The 21,125-nt window shown below is 38.9% G+C and overlaps 1 protein-coding gene across 1 annotated transcript; it reads left to right on the top strand.

The window, feature by feature from the left end:
• Positions 1-15,826: 15,826 nt before the first annotated feature.
• Positions 15,827-16,681, top strand: LOC137002245 (transmembrane protein 74). The gene has a single exon (XM_067361787.1). It carries the CDS (start codon positions 15,827-15,829, stop codon positions 16,679-16,681), a length of 855 nt encoding a protein of 284 aa, XP_067217888.1.
• Positions 16,682-21,125: the final 4,444 nt, after the last annotated feature.

The raw sequence follows: 21,125 nt of genomic DNA, 5'->3' as shown, positions 1-21,125 counted from the left end.
TTATGGCCGTTTGATCATGATAAAAGCAGCTGTAGACGTGTAGAAACAGGGGCGATACCCTTTAAACATGCTGTGCGCGCTCCCGCGGACGGCAGTCAGTTTTCGGCAGACGATCAGTTTTCGGCACGACACCTGGTTTTTGGCTTCCGGAATGAGCCACGCAGTGTAAAAGATTTTCCGGTTACAGTGATAGATAGCCTCGATCAGAACCAGTTCGGGAATCAAAGTCGTTTTACGAATTAAATGTCTTGAAAATGTTTGAACGGTCTTGGTGAATTATTGGTGAGACTACAGAGCTCGCATTAAGAGCTAAATTTAATAAATAATTTGAAGTGATGGCGGTTAAACTGGTTATATTCTTCGTGTCTGTTTGGCGCGGCTGTGCATTATCGCGCTCCATGTGCTGTAAAGACAGTGTCTGTGTCTAAACGTGCATACTATGTGACATTATTAATATTCAGTACTATTTAGGGTGGATAGTATGCACATAATGAGATGTATAGAGTGTTTTTAGCGACGTGCTGGGGAAATGATCGACTGGTAGATCCCTTATCACACAAGCCTGATCCTCTGATTCGTGAAGCAGGACTGCTCGCACCATGATATTTCTGGATATAAACACTTCAGTCATCTCTCACTCATTTTCCTGTCATCATCATCTTAAAGTGTGTATTATGCACAGCATTGTTGTGCTATTGCAACATGCAAAGACTGATAGTTGTGTACAGTGTGGTTTTGGAAATGATGTCTTAGTTTAATCATTTTAATCGATCAGGATTAATTATAACATATGCTTGAATGTGGGATGTGATGCCATATGAGACATGCTATATATTTTTTTAAAACGTAGCTATTAAACTCACGACAATATTATGTATCTCACGACTTTATATCCCACATTAAAGTATATATTGGGAGTTAATTTTTTTAATTAATAAATTATATAAATGTTCGTAGTACGTAATACGATCTGGGAAATTGCTGAATGCGTAGCTGCATAGCCTTTGCTGTATGACAGCTGGTGATATAAATCCATCTTCCGGTAAATTCGATCAACGGTCTGAGTGGCTGTATAAGCTACAAACAAGTAGAAAATAATTTATTTGTAGATTATACAAAAGCTATTTGGAAAACAGACAAAACAGAAAAGGTAAGAAGCGATATTTGAGAAAAGAGCATATCAATGTAATAGCCGTAGACGCATAGCGGAACTAACTTTACCCTGCGTCACGTGATTTCCGATTCTTGTGAAAAAGGTCTATTATGGTAAGGAACGTGACATTTCCGAAACAAACTCGAAGCAGTTGACCAATCACAACACCCTGGTCCAGCCAACCAATCAGAGCAAATTGTGCTTTTCGGAAGGAGGTGCTTCATAGAGACAGGAACTTGAAGTCCCTCTGTGGTGAAAATCATTTTTTTTTATGTTATTCATATGTCTATCTGGTGTCTTTATCAAGCTTTAAGACAAACCATACGAAAATTCATAAGTCAATATTGCTGAGTATTTTCTCGTTAAAACTGCAGTGATCTAAAGAACCTGCAGTTTGATATCGCTGGTGTTTCTGACATCACAAACTACCTTGTAAGGTGATGCCGGCGGATTTAGCATATCATTAACTGACCTCGCGAGGGAGTCTCAAAAGAAGGCTATCCCGGTATATTTTTCTGTTGATATGAAAAATCAGGTAGATTTAGCAATATGGCGGGTGTTTGATGCATACGATGTTATGATTAAAGGGTTAGTTCACCCAAAAATGAAAATTCTGTAATTTATTACTCACCCTCGTGCCGTTCTACACCCGTAAGACCTTCATTAATATTCGGAACACAAATTAAGATATTTATTTAGTTCAAATCCAATGGCTCCGTGAGGCCTATAGGGAGTAATGTCACTTCTTCTGTCAAGATCCATAAAGGTACTAAAAACACATCTAAATCAGTTCACGTGAGTACAGTTGTTCAATATTAATATTATAAACCGACGAGAATATTTTTGATGCGGCAAAAAAACAAAATAACGATTTCAAAACACTGCTTCAGGAAGCATCGGAGCATTATGAATCAGTGTATCGAATCATGAATCGGATCGCGGTCCAAACCCGCCAAATGGCTGAAATCACGTGACTTTGCCGCTCCGAACTGCAGATTCGATACACTCACTGTGCTTCGATGCTTCCTGAAGCATTGTTTTGAAATCGGCCATCACTAAATAAGTCGTTATTTTGTTTTTTTGCCGCACCAAAAATATTCTTGTCGGTTTATAATATTAATATTGAACAACTGTACTCACATGAACTGATGTGTTTTTAGTACCTTTATGGATCTTGACAGAAGAAGTGACATTATGAAGGCCTCACGGAGCCTTCAGATTTGAACTAAAATATCTTAATTTGTGTTCCGAAGATTAATGAAGGTCTTACGGGTGTGGAACGGCATGAGGGTGAGTAATAAATAACAGAATTTTAATTTTTGGGTGAACTAACCCTTATATGCCTTTCTCCGTTGATGTAGATAGGCCTAAGTTACTCATTTCTTCTGAACATCACCCAGCATTCCAAATACACATATAGCTTTACTTAGAGATTTCTGCCTAGTTCATTCCGAGGCAATTTATAATTTGGACATTTCGCTTTCGGTACCTTCAATGACAGAGATATGAGATGTGCGTCTAGATCCAGTCACTGTTCTCCACCGGAGCGGCTCCCGTCAGTTTTGTGTTTCTTTACAAAATTCAAATGCCGTGTCATGCGCAAGACGTTGCAAAGGACGTAACATGCGAGTGCAATGGTTAAAGACTCCGGCTAGCGCGTGTTTACATTTGATGCTGCTGTTGGTTAATTAAGTTTGAATGGATGAACTAACGGTTCAATTTGTCTCTTGTCATGTCAAAAGTGATGAGACTTTTCAGTTTTATGGACGTCGCCATCTTTAATATTACATTGGTCACTGTCTGTTACAATATGTACCAGTCGGAGACCGAAGAGTACAGTTCAGGTTGTTTATTGGACACAAGCAGAGGTAACAACGATAACAGGTGAGTTTGCAGAGATTGTGTAAGTGACTGAAGAGTGAATTAATGGTAAGTGTCATTTATGGTTTGCAGTTTGGATGCTGGAGAATAGCGGTAGCAGAATGGAGACAAGGATGGCGGACGACACTCACACAGAGTTGGAACACAGGAGGGAGCTCGGAGATACAGGAGACAGGTAAGTAGCAATGGGAGTCCTTGAGGTAAGCACAGAGGTAAGTTCCTTGATGCGAACGAGATCGGACAATGTGACAGAGTGTGTGAGTGTCTTTTATGTGAGTGCTGACTGGCGTGGTGATGAGGTGCAGGTGTTGGTGATCAGTACTCAGGGGAAGGCGTGCGTTGTGATTGGTGGGTGCTGGAGCCTGGGAGTGTCTGTGACACTGTCGTTATGGTTACTAGTAAGAGAATAGAGGTTTGACGCTCGCTGCACGTTCATACACACAGTGTTCTAGACACTTCTGTTAAGTTGCTGTGTGAACGGGAAATTTTGGCGAAATTTCAAGTAAATGTGGTTGTCAATCCCAAAAACTGACAGTGTGAACGTGGCCTATGCATAATTTTAAAACTTGGATTAGAGCCGATATTGCAATTTCTGTCATGCCCCTTGGTATCATGTACATCTAACACATAATATCGATGTAACATCTACGCTCTGTTTTGGTTTAGTTTCTTTTTGTTTTAATTTGGTTTTCCCTGTTGCTGTTTGCCTGTGTGCTCTGTCATTGACCTAGGAATAGGATGTGTCTGAAATCCCCCCTATATCCTTAAATATGGCACTATTTGAAGGGAACAGCCATTTGTAGTGGTGTCCGAAGCCATGGTGGACATTGAGTGCATTTATTCAATCCCACAATGCACCGCAATAATAAGTGAACCGATGTATGCAGCTAGAGAAAACCCATAATGAACTGTGAGGGTCGCCTTGAATTAATTCCCATGTCTGACCAGAAGATGATGCCTGCAGCTGAATCATCAATCCATTGATTTTCCAAACGGCTGATCTAATGTGGCTACATCTTACAGGTATACATTTTTAAATGCTTATTAAATTGATTAATTAAGGCTTATACATTGTTCCATGAGTTCAAAATAAATCTTTTCATCTTACTACTGGAACTGCCAGTTTTCTCAGTTTCAAATCAAGCTAAGTTTCAAAAAAACAGCAAGCACAAACTAAGCAAAAGCTGCAGCCTTTCTGGTGCACTCATTCCGAATTCCCTCACTCATTTTCATTTGCTCCTTCCTTATGCCGAGTTCAGACTGCACGATTTTCAAAGTAGTCGGGTCGCTGTTCTTTTCACACTGCATGACTATCTTGGCCAGCATTCAGTCGCTGCTGTGTTGAAACTGCACGATGGATCGGCGACAGAAGGTTTCACACTGCATGACTTTACAATAGGAAGAATCGCCGACAACTCTGTCTGGCACGCAAACTACGTTTCACAACCAAACACACTGGAGATGTGACAAGGAAACAACGCGATATCACGCGTTCAAGACCGGAGTTCTAAAGTGAGACTGGCCCTGCGTTTCAATCAGCTCCCTAGCTCCCTAGGTCGTGAATCAGTATATAATGAAAGTGAATGTGGCTGATACCCTGATCAGTGCCCTGACTACTGAACTAGGGAGCTGATTGAGACACACGGTGGGATTATTATTAAAAATAGTAGCCCACAAGAAGCTTGAAATACGAATTACCTGTGCGCTGATTTGCAGCGAAAACAACAACAACAACAAAAAAAAAAAGAATATGGAGGAGGAAATGGTTGGGGAGATGTGAAGAACAAGGATTGTGTGTTCTGCAACGACAGTTAGAGCTAAATACATAACTTTTCAATGTGCTGCAGTTGCGGATGGTCAAGCAAATGTTTGTGCTTTGTTTCTGTTTGATAAAATTGTAATGTTTATCTGAAACGAAGCCATGCTTGCTGATATTGTGGTCTATAACTCCTCCCCGAACTCCCCGCTGCTCTGTATCTTGCTCTTTCATTGGCTGTCAGTCATCGCAGATGTAGTTTTCAGCCAGAACGCTTTTCACACAGCAGGATTTTGAATCGCCGACAGGTCCAGATATTTAGCATGCCAAATATCTCACGGGTGTCGGCGACTCGTCGGCGATTCTCTCAGATCACGTCTTTGCTCATTCACACTGAGTGATTGTCACTCGCGTGAACGAGCACCGATTTGCCTGTGATTTCTGGCATTTGTCGGCGATTTCTCAAAACCTGTCGGCGAGCCAAAATCGGGGCTAAAATCGTGCAGTCTGAACTCGGCTTTAGTTTCCTAGTGTGTGCCAGTTTTTTCCCTTAGTTACTGATTATCGCCACCTGTGTCTAATTGAGTTCTCTTGTTACCTCCCATGTATTTATGTCCCTGTTTCAGTTCAGTTCACTATAGCTTCTTGCCTTTATCCTTTTTCCTGTGATCTGAGACTTTTGGATTGTTAATAAAGCCTGTTATTTGAATCATCCTTGTGAGTGCTACCGGCATACGTGACACTCGGAACAAGACAAAATGCCAATTTATTTCCCTAATTAATATGTTTGAAATGAAACATGATTTCTTGGGAATGCTGTTTTGATAAATGTGTAGATGGCCTCAATATCACTTTCCATTTTTATATTATCCCTTTAAAGTCACCATGAAATCAAAATGAAAAATTCTTAGTTTTAAAAGGAATATTGCAGTATTTATTATAAATGATTTATCTGTGCACATCATTTTGTAAAAATTCTATTTGATTAAATTACAGAAATCTCCATGATAATATCAATATTTTAAAGTTATGATAAACTTTGCAGCAACCTTAAACCATAAGTGCAAAGCTAATCATAATTCAAATTGCTCACTAAAGCAATTACTTTCTGTGTTATTTTGCTCAGCATATTTACATTTACATGTATTCATTTAGCAAATGGTTTTGTCTAAAGTGATATACAAATGAGGAATATTACATAAGCAATACGAGTCAACAGTAGACAGTGCCAAGTTACAGCCCTAAGTAGGTAAATTAGTTAATTAGTACAGAGGTGCAATGCAGAAAGAAAGAAAAGAGAGAACTTTTACAATTTTTAATAATAAATATTAAATAACTGTCTGTACGTACACACTTTACTTTAACTATAGATTTATGATCTGAATTAATTTGATCAATAGCCTATCTTGCCTTATTTGATCCTGAGTGCCTGTTTCTTTAAGTGGTCTGATAGTTCTCGGATCTGGGACCGCTGAATCGTGTACTGTCATTCAAACGAGCGCACTGAAATAGACCATATAGCACATATTGGCCAAGGTACTGTATTTTATCAGTGGTCCTGAAATATGTTTACTCATGTTCAGCCCCCCATTACAGGTGTTTGCTGCCATTGCTTATCTGAGTAGCATTTACTAACTGGTGTAGAACACGGAATTTGGCACTGGTAAATTGCCCCATGTCAATCACTTTGTCTTTTATAAAAGAGTTCTCGGACAGCGACTGTATGCCATCCTTGTTTAATACAGACACTACAATCCGTCATATCATATGCATGTCCCCAGCTGGTCCATCCCAGTCTTAGATCCTTAAATTTTGTTTTGTCCTTAATTACAAACAGTATTTTTCTTTGCTTAACTGAATATTTGTTGCAGTCTCTGTTCTCTTACAGTTATGCCCAATTTTTAACAAAACATTCTTGCTGGAATACAAACTATTAATTTAACATAAACTTGCATGATAATATCATTAAAATGGAGAGTACTACTTACAGTGCTCAGCGTAAATGAGTACACCCCCTTTGAGAAGTAACATTTTAAACCATATCTCAATGAACACAAAAAAAAATCCAAAATGTTGTTTAATATAAGTTTTTTTTATAACATCTGTTTAACTTATAACATGAAAGTAAGGTTAATAATATAACTTAGATTACACATTTTCCAGTTTTACTCATATTAGGGTGATGTAAAAATGAGTACACCCCACAACAAAAATTACTACATCTAGTACTTTGTATGGCCTCCTTGATTTTTAATGACAGCACCAAGTCTTCTAGGCATGGAATGAACAAGTTGGCGACATTTTGCAACATCTATCTTTTTCCATTCTTCAAGAATGACCTCTTTTAGAGACTTGATGCTGGATGGAGAGTGATGCTTAACTTGTCTCTTCAGAATTCCCTATAGGTGTATGATTGGGTTCAGATCAGAAGACATACTTGGATACTGAAACACATTCACCCTGTTCTTCTTCAGAAATGTGTTTAGGATCATTGTCATGTTGGAAAAGTGCATGATGACCAAGGGCACGGAGTGATGGTAGCATCTTCTCTTTCAATATAGAGCAGTACATCTGTGAATTCATGACGCCATCAATGAAATGCAGCTCCCCGACACCAGCAGCACTCATGCAGCCCCACATAAGGACACTGCCAACACCATGTTTCAGTGTAGGCACCATGCATTTTTCTTTGTATCCCTCACCTTTGCGACGCCATACAGTTCCTACAGTTCATACAGAAGCCATCAGTTCCAAAAACATTTATCTTGGTCTCCTCACTCCAGAGTATAAAGTCCAAGTAGTCTTCATCTTTGTCAGCATGGGCCCTGGCAAACTCTAGGTGGGCTTTTTTGTGCCTGGGCTTTAGGAGAGGCTTGTTTCGTGGACGGCACCCATGCATGCCATTCCTCTGCAGTGTACGCCGTATTGTGTCATGGGAAATAGTCACCATAGTTTGGCTTTCTACTTCTTTAGATAACTGCAGTGAACTTGCATGCCGATTTTCTTCAACTCTTCTCATCAGAAGACGCTCCTGTCAAGGTGTTAACTTCCATGGACGGCCTGGTCGTCTCTGTGAGATGGTTACAGTTTCATCTTTTTTAAATTTTTGTACCTCTTTTGCTACAGTATTCTGACTGATAAGTAAAGCTTTGCTGATCTTCTTGTAGCATTTACTTTTCTGGTGTAAAGAAATTATTTTCTTTCTCAGGTGACATTTCTCTTCCATGTGGTGCCATCACTGACAGCATGAAATGGGAAGGGGTTTTAACACCCTTTTATAGTCAACTGTCTGCTGGACACCTGTGCAATGAACTAGACTCACCTTCGGTTGAATTCTTGTTAAATTAATAAATTAATTTGTAGTCTAAAATTTAGCTTTGCTGCAGAGACTTTCGGTGTACTCATTTTTGCATCACACTAATTTGAGTAAAACTGAAAATTTTGTTCTCTAAGTTATATTATTAACCTTACTTTCATATTATAAGTTAAACGGATGTTATATTAAACTTAGTCTTGTCAATATTTTGGAAATTGTTTTTGTGTTCATTGTGATATTGTTTAAAATGTTACTTTTCAAAGGGGGTGTACTCATTTATGCTGAGAACTGTATTCCAATCATAACCTCATTACACTGTTGCTTCACATCCATAGCCGAATATGTTACTGTTCCTATAATTCAGCAGCTGTCAGCTGGGTTGTAAAACTGGTCTGAGTGTATAAAGTGGGTCTTGGAGTTAAAGGCTCTTTTAAAGGCCATTTCCAGGAGAAATAAGTGAAGCCAAAAGCAGAGACCCAGTGGCTGTATGGTCATGACTCAAGGCCAGACATTAACAACACTCGCTGGTTCAACCCTTTTCCTTTCCAAGGGAAGCCCTGAGGGCTTGTAAAGTAAAATAAGAACTGTTCTGCAGCCTCATTACGAATCCTTTGCACACGAAACTAAAGCAACAAGAAATGCATTTGATGATTTATTATGTAGCTTGTTCCTCTAGCTCAAGTTTTTCTTTTCTTTTCTTCTTTTCTTTTCTTTTCTTTTCTTTTCTTTTCTTTTCTTTTCTTTTCACTTTAAGGTCCAATTATAGTATTTCTTTTACCAGTTTTTTTGCTCCAGGCTCCACTTCAGCCCATGAATTAGCTCCAGAGCCCACTCCAATCCAAGTGTCCACTCCAGAGCCCACTCCAGAGTCCACCTTGTCCATGAGTCCTCTCCAGAGCCCACTTTTGTTTTCTGTTTGCCTTGATGTGACTGCAGAGGTTGTACATGAACGCCCTGTCTGCCTCAACATGACCGCAGAGGTCATACTTGAAATTCTGGTCAACCTGAGACACCTTTCCATACCTGTTATATCCATGGAGGATGCCCTCAAGCTCCCTGCCTTTTTTTACATGGCCACTGTGGCCAATGCTTACCTCTCTGTGCTCTGTTTCAGTTTCACCTGATCAGCCATGGTGTTGTTCAATTCCATCGGCTCCACCATGGAGGTATGCGCTATTGTGGTGGTCATCTGCTCCCCCGTGATGACCTTTTGTCTTATTTGCTCAACTGTGGTGGTCTTCTGCTCCACCATGGGGGTCTTCAGTCCCATCTGCGCTGCTGTGGTGGTCGTCTGCTCCGCTATGGAGGTCTTCGAGCCAGTCTACTCTGTTTTGGTGGTCTTCTGCTCCATCATGGGTGTCTTCAAGCCTGTCTACTCAGCTGTGGTGGTCTTCTGCTCTGCTGCTGAGGCCTTCAAGCCCATCTACTCAGCTGTGGTGGTCTTCTGCTCTGCTGCAGAGGTCTTCAAGCCCATCTACTCAGCTGTGGTGGTCTTTTGCTCCACCGTGGGGGTCTTCAAGCCTGTCTACTCTGCTGTGGTGGTCTTCTGGAGGGGATCTCAGCCTTTACTGCCCAGCCTGCGCCTCCCTGGTCATCTGCTCAGCTTGCTTCACCTTGATTTCCTGCCCTGCCTTTGTTTTCCAGTTCTATTCACATTCCATGGACCTGGCCCTCCATCCCGTCCCCTGTTCCGCATCTGCTCCACCTCCCTCCTGGACATTTCTGATTATGTTAGGAGTGTCTGGAAGCCACTCCTTAGAAGGGGGGGCAATGTCACGATTTATAGTGCCCGTGATTGCCACCAGAGGGCACTCCACCCCAGAGTATTGTTATTCTTGCATGGACTACATTTCCCATAACTTACTTCCTAGACTTATCATGTGTCTCAATAACCTTGTTAGCTCACCCTATGAAAGCCTGGTCAATTCTGTCACTCATTGCTAAGTCTTGCATGTGTTAGTACTGCATTTCTGAGCTGTTCTATCATGTAATCTTGTGTCTTGGTTTTTGGATTCTGTTTGTTCCCTGGTTTTCTCTGTTTGCCCGTGCCCTGGACTTTATTTTTGATTGGACAGTCTACTTTGTTCTTTTGACCATTTGCCTGTTTTTGGATTAAAATTGTTGATTACCCTTTCAATAAATACTGCATTTGGATCCTCAACCTTCGTGTCTCGGAGCAGTACATAACACGTACTGTATTATTCAAGGTAGTATTCATGGCAGTTTTTGGGGGTATTTAGAGTTATAACACTACACCAAATATTTTCCAGAACCAAAACGTTCAGGAAATTCCCAAAATATCTTTCTAAAAACCTCTAGTGTGTATCTTTCTTTAGTGAGAGACACAGAGAGAATCTGGTTATGTCAAAACTTTCCAGAGACCAAAGGTCGCTTTTGTGTGTCTGTGAATAGAGGGGCTGTAGTCTTAAATGTCTCATGCTAGCTCCTCCATAGCTATTCTTAGCCGTGCTCTGTTACAGCCCCTATTACAGAAAAGATCCATCAGCAGAAATGCCACATAAGACACCAACAGATAAACAAAACACATAACGCAGTGGGAAATAAATTGTCACATCTAACTCTTACAAGTTTCAAGCAATCTTTAAGTTTAGGTTTGTAAATAGGATGTAACTGACAGTTGCTGCTGGATATAAAATTCTCTGTCTGGTTAAAAAGTGTCAAGCATAAGATAAGTTTCATATTCTAAAAGACAATCCCACGTTTCATACTGTGCGCAGACGGCAAACATGTTTTTGTCAATGTTCTGTAAAATGGTTATTCTTAGATGAAATAAATAATCTGAAAACATAACCCAAAAAAGTTTTCTTGGTTTGCTTATAAACTTTCAGGAACACAAGTAATGCATCTCGATGCTGCTTTTCTATTATGAACAATACTGGGCACTGGGGCATTAATAATTAATATGGTTGCATTGTTTACCAATTTTATTTACACTGTTGTTGTCGGTTATGTTCAGTGGAAGCTCGTTTTTTCACCACTGAACAGAAAAATATAAGGTAGAAAAATGACTTTTTCGGTCATATTTACGAGGTTATATCTTGCAATTGTGAGTTTATTGACTTTTTTCTTGCAATTCTGAGTTTATAGCTCACAAATCAGAATAATTCTTTTTTTTTTCTTTTTTTTCTTAATTGTGAGATAGAATTGGGGATAAAAAGTCACTATTTTTTATTCTGTGGCAGGAACAATCTCCCATAAATTATTCTCTTTTAATGTCAGGATGTTTCTTCCTTTACTTAAAATGATTGGTTAGTTGATTGTGACCCTTGTCTTGTTTTTTATACCAATATCTTGAAGTCCATGTGTAACATATTAAGGTCGTTTTTTTATAAAGGGAGTTTTTTTTTTTTTTTTTTTTGTTCCATGCATCCCAAAGTTTATGTGATGTTTTCAGAAGGTTAGGGCAAACACTTTGCTCTTTGACACGTTTTTCATGGAAAACATGAAATGAAGCACATGGCTGCAATGCTCACTTGCTTGTGTGTGCAAAATAACATGTGTAAACCGACTCTTAAATGTGCTTTATGATGTTCACACTTTGTTGACTAAACTGTGAGCATTGCATCTCTCATGGTTGATCTCAAATAGAAGCCATCTCAGCTGTTATTTATGGAGACATCAATGTGCACTTGCTGCTCCTTTCTCAAGCAATGTGTAGCCCATGGTAGAGAGAGAGAGTAAGATCTGAACACACAGGGGGCAAATTCTCATAAATGTCAATTTCACAGTTTACGCTCTAATAATGTTCCAGCCTCTGGAGCATAGCAAGGTCTTTCATGTGTTTTAACCAGCTGATGTCACCAGTCTCATTTAATTCAGTGTGCCAGTGGAATGTTGCATTAGTAGATGTTGAGTTTTCACTGAAAAATCAGTGAGGCGCACTCTAATAATGACCTAGGGCCACCTTAACGTACGCTATGCTGACTGGCATCATACCAGCAAACTGCAAGGGGGTCATCATGGGGCATGTGAAGTCATGTGTCGTTTCAGAAAAATACATGACTTATGACAGTCATAATGTATATGTATGAAATCTGTAAGTATGCATATACAAAACAAGAGCATTTTTCATGCAGGTCAAGTCTAGTTGTTAAATAAATGTATATAATTCAGCCTATAAATTTTATACTTTAAAAAAATTATATGATCAATAAGTCATGACAACATTACTTTAATCAAAATAAGTTAAACAATTTTCAGCTTTTTTAAAGTTATACAAGATTCAACTCAGTTGAATATAATTTAAGTTGAAATGAGTTATACAGCAAAGTTGATTTGAAAATTTAAGGCAGAATAATCAGAATCAGAAAGAGCTTTATTGCCAATGAACTGTTCTTGGTAAATGAAGCTTTGCAGTGCACACATACCAAAAAATAAATAAATAAATACAAATTAAAAAGTATAAAAAACAGTTAAGATTAGTCAAAATAGATATATTTACAGATTATATTTTACATTATGGATAATAAGTATAAGTGAATTAATAAGATGTTTATTGAACAAAGTAGTGTTTAGTATTTTAGCCTCCTTTTTGTTACCATTGTATGTTACATTTTTGCTCTACCATAGTTTTATTGTTTAAATATATCTGAAAAATTAGTAATAAACAGGTTCCATTGTGACAAATTATTCCATATAGTGTAACAACATGCCCTGCTATTGATTAAAGGATTAGTTCACTTTCAAATGAAAATTACCCCAAGCTTTACTCACCCTCAAGCCATCCTAGGTGTATATGACTTTCTTCTTTCTGACGAATACAATCATAGAAATATTATTAAATATCCTGTGGCATCCGAGCTTTATAATGGCAGTATGCGTTACCAAACCGAATATGAGCTGAAGAAAGTCTACATCCATCCATCATAAACATATTCCACAGGGCTCCGGAGGGTTAATAAAGGCCTTCTGAAGTGAAGCGATGTGTCTGTGTAAAAAAAACAAACAAAAAAAAACAAACATATTTAACAAGTTACAAAGTAATATATCTGGTTTCCTCCAGACTATCTTCCGTATTCTTCAAAAAGCTTATGCTGTACGTTCTACGTCTTCCCTATTCAACTTAAGGAATTGATGTGACGCCAGTTCAGTTTTTTCCGTAATTTGAATACGGAAGGCGGTCTGGCAGAAGCTAGATATATTACTTCATAACTTGTTTAATATGTTTTTTTTTTTTTTTTTACACAGAAGAATTGTGTAAAAAAAGTGAACTAATCCTTTAATATGGGTTAAATTAACTGTATATTTTTCTCCCTGGGCAATAACATTATAAACAATTTTTGTTTACAAAAATGTATTCAGTATAAAAGTGACAACTAGCCACCTTCTCCCTTATACATATATTGCATATATTGACTCAAAACCCTAAAGGATTGGTTCACTTTCTAATTAAATTTTCCTGATAATTTACTCACCCCCATGTCATCCAAAATGTTCATGTCTTTCTTTCTTCAGATGAAAAGAAATTAAGGTTTTTGATGAAAACATTCCAGGATTTTTCTCCATATAGTGGACTTTAATGGAGCCCAAACGGTTGAAGGTCAAAATTACAGTTTACAGCGATCCCAGACGAGAAATAAGGATCTTTTCTAGATAAACCATCGCTCATTTTCTAAAATATTTTTTAAAAAATTATACGTTTTAACCATAAATGCTCATCTTGAACTAGCTCTCTTCTTCTTCTCTATTAGAATTCCAGCAGTGTAGACACTGCTGAGTGTATTACTGCCCTCCACAGGTCAAAGTTTGAACTAAATTATCATATACAATATGCTAGTGCAAGTATATAACAGTTAGTTCAAACTTTGACCTGTGGAGGGCAGTAATACACTTAGCAGTGTCTACACTGCCGGAATTTAAATAGAGAAGAAGAAGAGAGAACTAGTTCAAGATGAGAATTTATTGTTAAAACTCATGTCATTTATTTATTTATTTTTAAGAAAATGAGCGATGGATTCGCTAGATAAGACCCTTATTCCTCACCTGGGATCATGTAGAACGCTTTGAAGCTGCACTGAAACTGTAATTTTGACTTTCAACTGTTTGGGCTCCATTGAAGTCCACTATATGGAGAAAAATCCTGGAATGTTTTCATCAAAAACCTTAATTTCTTTTCGACTGAAGAAAGAAAGACATAAACATCTTGGATGACATGGGGGTGAGTAAATTATCAGTAAATTTTAATTTGAAAGTAAACTAATCCTTCAAAATATTACATTGTGACAACTTACCCCTGCGACAAGTAGGCCTAGTCCTGATCTCCTCTATACACAGGTATTTACAAAAAAATTATCTAGGATTGATTGTTTTACGTTTACACATATGAAAATCAGATTAACATCTGTATTCATGATGTTCAACTAACTTTACTGTGTATTGTGACATTGTATTATGTGTTGACAAAGCAATCAACGATTCATTTCAGTGGATTGGCGTCATCGGATGTTTTCTAAAATGTAATTTCAAGAACGTTTTAATGATGTTCATTTCTAGGATAATTAATTTAGGACACAGCTTGGGCATGCAATCTGTATAGGCTGCGTCATACACATGAATCTCACAAGGAGAACAGCATGAAAGTGTTTGATCAGGCTTCATTTTCCCCACGACACTGTAACCTCCCTCTCTTTTCTCCTCCTCTCCTCGTCTGTGCCGCTTGTAGAGGCTCGCGGAGCATTGAGGCGACCTGAGCGCGGCGCGCGGGTGGAACAGGATGAGCTTCCCTTAATTAACGGAGCGCGAGCCCTGCAGGAATGTCAGCGAGACGCTGCTTGGAGAAGGTAGGCGATGCCTTTATTTTCTGAGAGTTTACGGTGACACCAAAGACGGCGTAAAAGATGAGGCACAAGCCAGGCAACATGTTTTTCCCAATGCTTGTTATCCTGACTACTTTTTCTTAGACTGAAAACCAGGAAACGCTTCACTATTCTGTTCAGTGCTGATGTTCACGCGCCGTTTAAAGCTCAAATATTTGAATTACAAGTATTGTTGACCGGATAAAACGCACTTTTAGGAACATTTCGGTCGTGAAAAGGATTTATGAACCTAAATACTAATTAGAAAAATCAAATGTATTTTTTTTAAATATATATTTTTATTACTTAAATTGAGAATGTTGAAGATAACTCTACGACGAGGCGTGTCTTTCAAATTTTATTAACTCTTGTTTTTTCCCATCAAACTTTGACATTTGTAATATACATTATTTGCCTGCTTTAAAATAAAGAAGTAATTTATTTTTAAACTGTAAATGTTAAGTAGGTTGTGCTGTCGTTACAATCAACCGTGTTACCAAGGTGAGTTGTAACAGTATAGGTTGGATGGCTGTAACATATTTTGACGTGGACGTTTTAAATGTTGTGCATAAATATATTATAGAAATATACGTGTATAACATTTAGACGGAAAGATTGTATAAATGTTATATATTAAGGTAAACAATATAACCTGCTATTTCTGTTAATACAGTTCTGTCATTAATTACATTTAACATGCTTACAAATTACATTATAAGCCAGATGTGAAATTATACTTTCTTCATTCAAAATATTTTTTACTAGTATTTGCTATATTACATTTTTCTACACTATTTTGTGATATCCAAAACTGAAAGGGTTTCATTGCCTATTAAAAATTGTTGTTTTTGTCTTCATCCTGCAGGGCCAGCATGCTTGAGATGAACATATGAATAGAAGTTCAAATGGCTGATCTTAAAGTCCTCTTTTGTGGTCAAGACGCTGTCCAGACCGATCACCTTGACTGGTCCCTAAAACACCAGCAAAGTCATCACTCAGTGTGCGCAGATGAAAGGGCCCTTTCCAGCGAAGATTGCTGCCAGGCGTATCTGGAGGAGAATGTTAATGAGGTGAACAGGCTTTCAGAACCATGGACAGCGACTCTGCCAATTGGACGTCTCTGCAAACTCAATGAATGGGGATTCGATGAAGAAGTTGAGGTATGTTATGATGAGCAGTTTGAAACAGCTTTTCCAGGTGTGGCTGACATTACTGACCATAAAGACGGTCAGTTGTTAGAGGAGGAGAACAACTATGACAATTTCAGTTGGAATTCATCCAAAGATCTCCAAGATGGCGCCCCCGAATGCTCCCTTCTGTCAGTTGACGATTTCATGGTGGATTCGTCAGAAAAGTCAGTGGATTATGGATTTATAGGTGCTGTTACCTTTTTAGTTACAGGGATCTCATTGGTTGTCATCTCCTACACGGTCCCACGTGACGTCAAAGTGAATCCCGATAGTGTTTCCGCTCGGGAGATGGAGCGCTTGGAGAGAGAGAACGCCCGAGTGGGCGCTCACCTGGACAGGTGTGTGATTGCCGGGCTGTGTCTCCTCACACTCGGAGGTGTGGTATTGTCAACCCTGTTGATGATCTCCATGTATAAAGGAGAGATGATCAGAAGACAAGCTTTTGCTTACTCTAAGCACCAAGCCAGACTGTACGGCTCTATAAATTTCAGAAGTGGCGCGAGCCCGACCGCTGCTCCTTCGCTTTTGTCTCTTGATGAAGATGAAGTTCCTGTTGAAGTCTTGAGTTGAAGCCAAAAAACATATATTGTCAGCAGTGGTGTGCACAAGGGGGAGGGGGGGTTTGAGCCCTGCCCCTTTGATCGTGAAAGTGAAAGTGCCCTTTGCGGTCGCATCGCGGTGCCCCCGCGTTCCCCCTGCATCCCCCACCGGAACGCGATTTCTACAGCGGGAGAACAATCTCAATCTCCCCCCCAACGCGATTGCGCCCCTGCCCTCACGGAGGTCTGTGCACACCACTGATTGTCAGTTCTTCAAATGATCAAAACAGCTTTGTGATACTGTGATCTACATCTAGTAGATGAAAAATTTATATGACTGAATAAACTTGACTAAATTTGGTCATATCAACGAAGGGTCCAACAGGTTGAAATTCTACACTTTTTACACTGTATGTAATGGACAATTAAATGTTACATCTATGAAAACGTAACATACCAACAAGAATTTGAGTCCTGTTTATGTGAACAATGTCCTTGTGAGAGTTTGTGCATTTTGCCAAAACGTATGTTCTTGTAAATATACAGCATGCTTAACACGTGCAGTTAAATAAGCCTCTCAATTGGTGTGATCAGTTTCTTTGGATATATGGAACTTTTTGCTATCTTGCCAAATGGGTATTTGTCATATTTAGCCAGTTGTCACATTGGAAAAGAAAAAAGGCTTTTACATTTCCTTTTTTTTTTTTCGCCTGGCTTGGCAGACTATGTCTGACAGCTGACTTAATCGTCAGTCATTGTATGAAAACCTTTCTCCAATCAGGAGGGATGGAGATTTATTCCCCCGAAGCCAGTCAAATCTATACAGTTGCATTCAAATTTACATAAAAATGCACAGGATAAACAGCTTAGCAATAGAGGTAACGTGAATGCACACCAGGGAGGTTTGAACTAATTTTTTGTGAGGTTAGTTTATTTAGAGAATATCTGTGGTTTTAATGCACATGGGATGCGGGAAACATATGAGCAGATGTCTCTCTCTCTTTTTCTCTCTACCTCTCATCAGTGTGCCAGTGTACTGGAGGAGTCTCATGGGAAATGACTGCTCTGTTTCTCCTTCCCAATAGCAACTAACCCCATTAGAGTCGCACATCATAACACGTAATGACCTGAAAGAACCGAATCCAGAATGCAGACCGCAGCAAAAGGCGCATAAAACCATCGTGTAGATTCTCATCCCCCAAAGCGCAAGCTGTCAGAAACGAGTAAAGAAAATTAACCAGAAACAGTGTTCAAGTGTTCTCAAAATATCTTCTTTTATGTTCAGCAGAAGAATAAAGTCGTACAGATTTGGAATGACATAAGGGTGAGTAATAATGGCAGGATTTAAGAACACCTAACATAGCGGAATCTAGACATATAAGGCTCAGGTTGAGGGTCAAAGTAAAATAAAAATGCCCATGAGGCTTTGAGCAAGCAATAGGCTTCTGCTGAGGAGTGCGGTCCGTATAAGAAACGCTTACCGAGGGCCGGATCAGATTATCCCTCGCTATACACCAGCACTGCAGCCAAGATTCCTGACACCAGTGTTCTTTTCATCCCATTTCTACGTGACAGCACACACAAGTGTTTTAACAGCCCCCTCGAGTGTCTGTTTGCGTGAGATCACTTAGAGTATCGTTAGACATTTAAACAAACGCTTGTAGAAAATTGCAGCTATTAAATCTGCGGGTTACTAATATCACTTGTGGTTTTAATAAAGCTTAATGGTTTGCCGTAAAACCAAACTCAGTGCCCTTAATATGGGTGAAGATAAGTGTGTGTGTATATATTCTTATAATGCATTTTTAGGTCGCACACAGCAGTGTGGATAGCAATTAATGAAATGTCAACAATGCATGACCAAGTCTAGTGAAATAAGAACTGATTTATATGCCATTTTTTCTTCTCTGGCTGTCACCATCTCTCTTTTTGTTTCCCTGTCTACCTCTCTCATTCTCTCTAACCAGCACTCAGTATAATAACTCAATCACTTAGGGCCGCTGGCATCAGGAAATGGGGCTAAATTGATTAAAGGGTCAGTATGGGTCGGGGAGTGGGTGTGGACATCGTCTCAAGGGACAGAGTTACGGTCATTGTGTGCACATACACGCAATATAACACATAACTGAGCCATATCATAAATTGCCTGTGGCGCAGGGACATCCTAACATATCATCTCGCTCTATTCTTTAGATAAAGAACCGGCCCAAGCCGGTCTGAGTGAAAAGATGTCAATAAAATGAAGTCCAGTCAAGACTGTCTGTGAGACACAGATGGAGTTGTCAGTTATACTGCATGTCACATGAGTGACCCGTTGGCCTGCTCATCCGTTCTGCTGTTTTCTTTTCAGTTTGGTGTAATTATCGGCAAGACGAGTCATTTGGACATTCCTGTGCTGTTTAATGGCCTGTTCGACAAATTGATTCTTGTTACCTGGAGTTTGTTGCATAGCAACAGTAAAAAATGTTATACAAAAAGTCAGCGACCATGAAGCAAAGTATCTCCAGTGAAAAGGCGCTAGTTCATCATTCATTGCTTTGATTCGGCAGCTCGTTGTACATCATGGAGAGCAAAGAATGAAGTCAGCAGCCTTAGTCACAAGGCTACAGGAAACAGATAGTCGGGGAGCTGCATAGTAATGTAGCAACCGCACTTACTTCAATAGGATCTGAATTTAAGATGCCACGACATAAGTGGCAGTTTCTCAAATTATGTGGCGGAAATAAAGGCACCTTGGGGAAAAACACAGTGCTCTATAGATAATTTCTGGAACCCTCATTGTGCCTCGTTGATGATGCATTACTGTGACCTATACTGTGAACATTCTGTTTTGTACTCTTTTTTTGTACTCAACAACAGAGTACAAAATATAAGAACAAAACCCTTTAGTAAGCCTAAAAAGAGCAGAGTCAGTCATCATTTTGATTAAATTTACATGATTTCAAAAGGTAATTTGTACATTTTCGGAACATCAAAAGCACAGCTTATCTTTTTCAAGCTAACCAAAACAGCTTTTCTTAACCAAATTACACTGAGCTTGTAGGCTGTTAGCTTGCCAACTGATGCTTAACTGAAACCACTAAGAATGGGAAATGTTTAATTTGACTACTTTTAGTTTCAATAATAGAATGTGATATGTCATTTAAAAGACATTAATTTGCATATTTTCATTATAACTACACCATAAAGTGATTTTCTATCATTAGATACAGAATAGAGTACCCATAACAAAAGCCAAAGCAAGATTTCAGAGGTGTTTTGTGCAACCCGATCTCATGGGAAAACGTAACTGGTCATTTGTATGATGCGAGTCGTATGAAAGCATATATTTAAAAAAAAAAAAAAAAAAAAAAAGTGGTTCTCCCGTAACCCCACCCCTAAACATAACTGACCCTCAACAGATCATATTATATTTTATTATAGCAGTGTTGATAAAGTATATGTAATAATAGTAAGTATGAATAAATAATTAATTAATTTATATGAGTAAATAATATTCAATAATCCTAATTATGATCAATACTATGTCTAAGCCAGTATAGTATTATTAATATTATTAAATTGCAACTGGAAGCATGATATGTGAGGTGCTTTAATAGTAACGATTCTCTACCATTGATGTTAGAACTCTGCCGTAACTGTGGGTCATGTGTCAATAAAAATTGAGCTTTTCCTTTCAGTTCTGTCAATGCTATTTTTATACTGAGATGGTGAAGATGTTCAGGGCGTGGAGCAACTACCTTTTCATGGATTTCCAGAATCATTTCTTTCGGGTAATTCTTCGGGTAATGAGTCCCATGAGGGTTGTGGCATCTTTTATATGCCAGCAGAGAAAAAGACGAATTGGGAGTGTCAGGTGATGCTTAAACAAGAGAAACATACCTTCCTAAAGACATGAACAATGCAAAAAGCGAAGCCATGTCACTTTCTTTCTGTGAAAAGAAAAAAAGTCTGTCAGAGCAAGTATTTTTCAACCATTAAAATTCATGTTGAAAGTAGTATCAGTCATAGTAAAAATCCTGCAAGTATTTGTGTGCCTCAAACCTCACCTTGTTGACTTCCTGTGCCTGTTGTTACACAGTATACGTATAGATCTACAGTGATTGGTTGGTGAGTTAATGAGAGCCAGCTGGGATCGTGTTTGCATCGCCCACACAGCAGTGTCCCTTCTCTCTCTCCTGTCCTGTTAAGGGCACATATCCATAGAAACCAAGTTTCCCTTGTTGCTAAGGAAAGAACCCTGCTGAGGTTTGAATATGTGTAACATCAATTGTGAAGTCGATACTGCTGAGGTTTGCTGCTGAGTTAACATACTCTAACTTTGTGCTTCTAATTGTAAGCTTCAAAGAAAACATGTTCTGGTTGTTGTTTTCCATCCATTACAAAAAGACCTAGTGGCATAAATGATGTTTTCCCCCTGAAACTGCTTCTACGGTTTACCAGAGACTGGATTAAAGCGGGGAATTGCTTCAGAG

The sequence above is a fragment of the Chanodichthys erythropterus genome, chromosome 15, assembly GCF_024489055.1.
Source record: "Chanodichthys erythropterus isolate Z2021 chromosome 15, ASM2448905v1, whole genome shotgun sequence".
Lineage (NCBI taxonomy): Eukaryota > Metazoa > Chordata > Actinopteri > Cypriniformes > Xenocyprididae > Chanodichthys > Chanodichthys erythropterus.
This window is presented reverse-complemented; position numbering and strand designations above follow the sequence as displayed.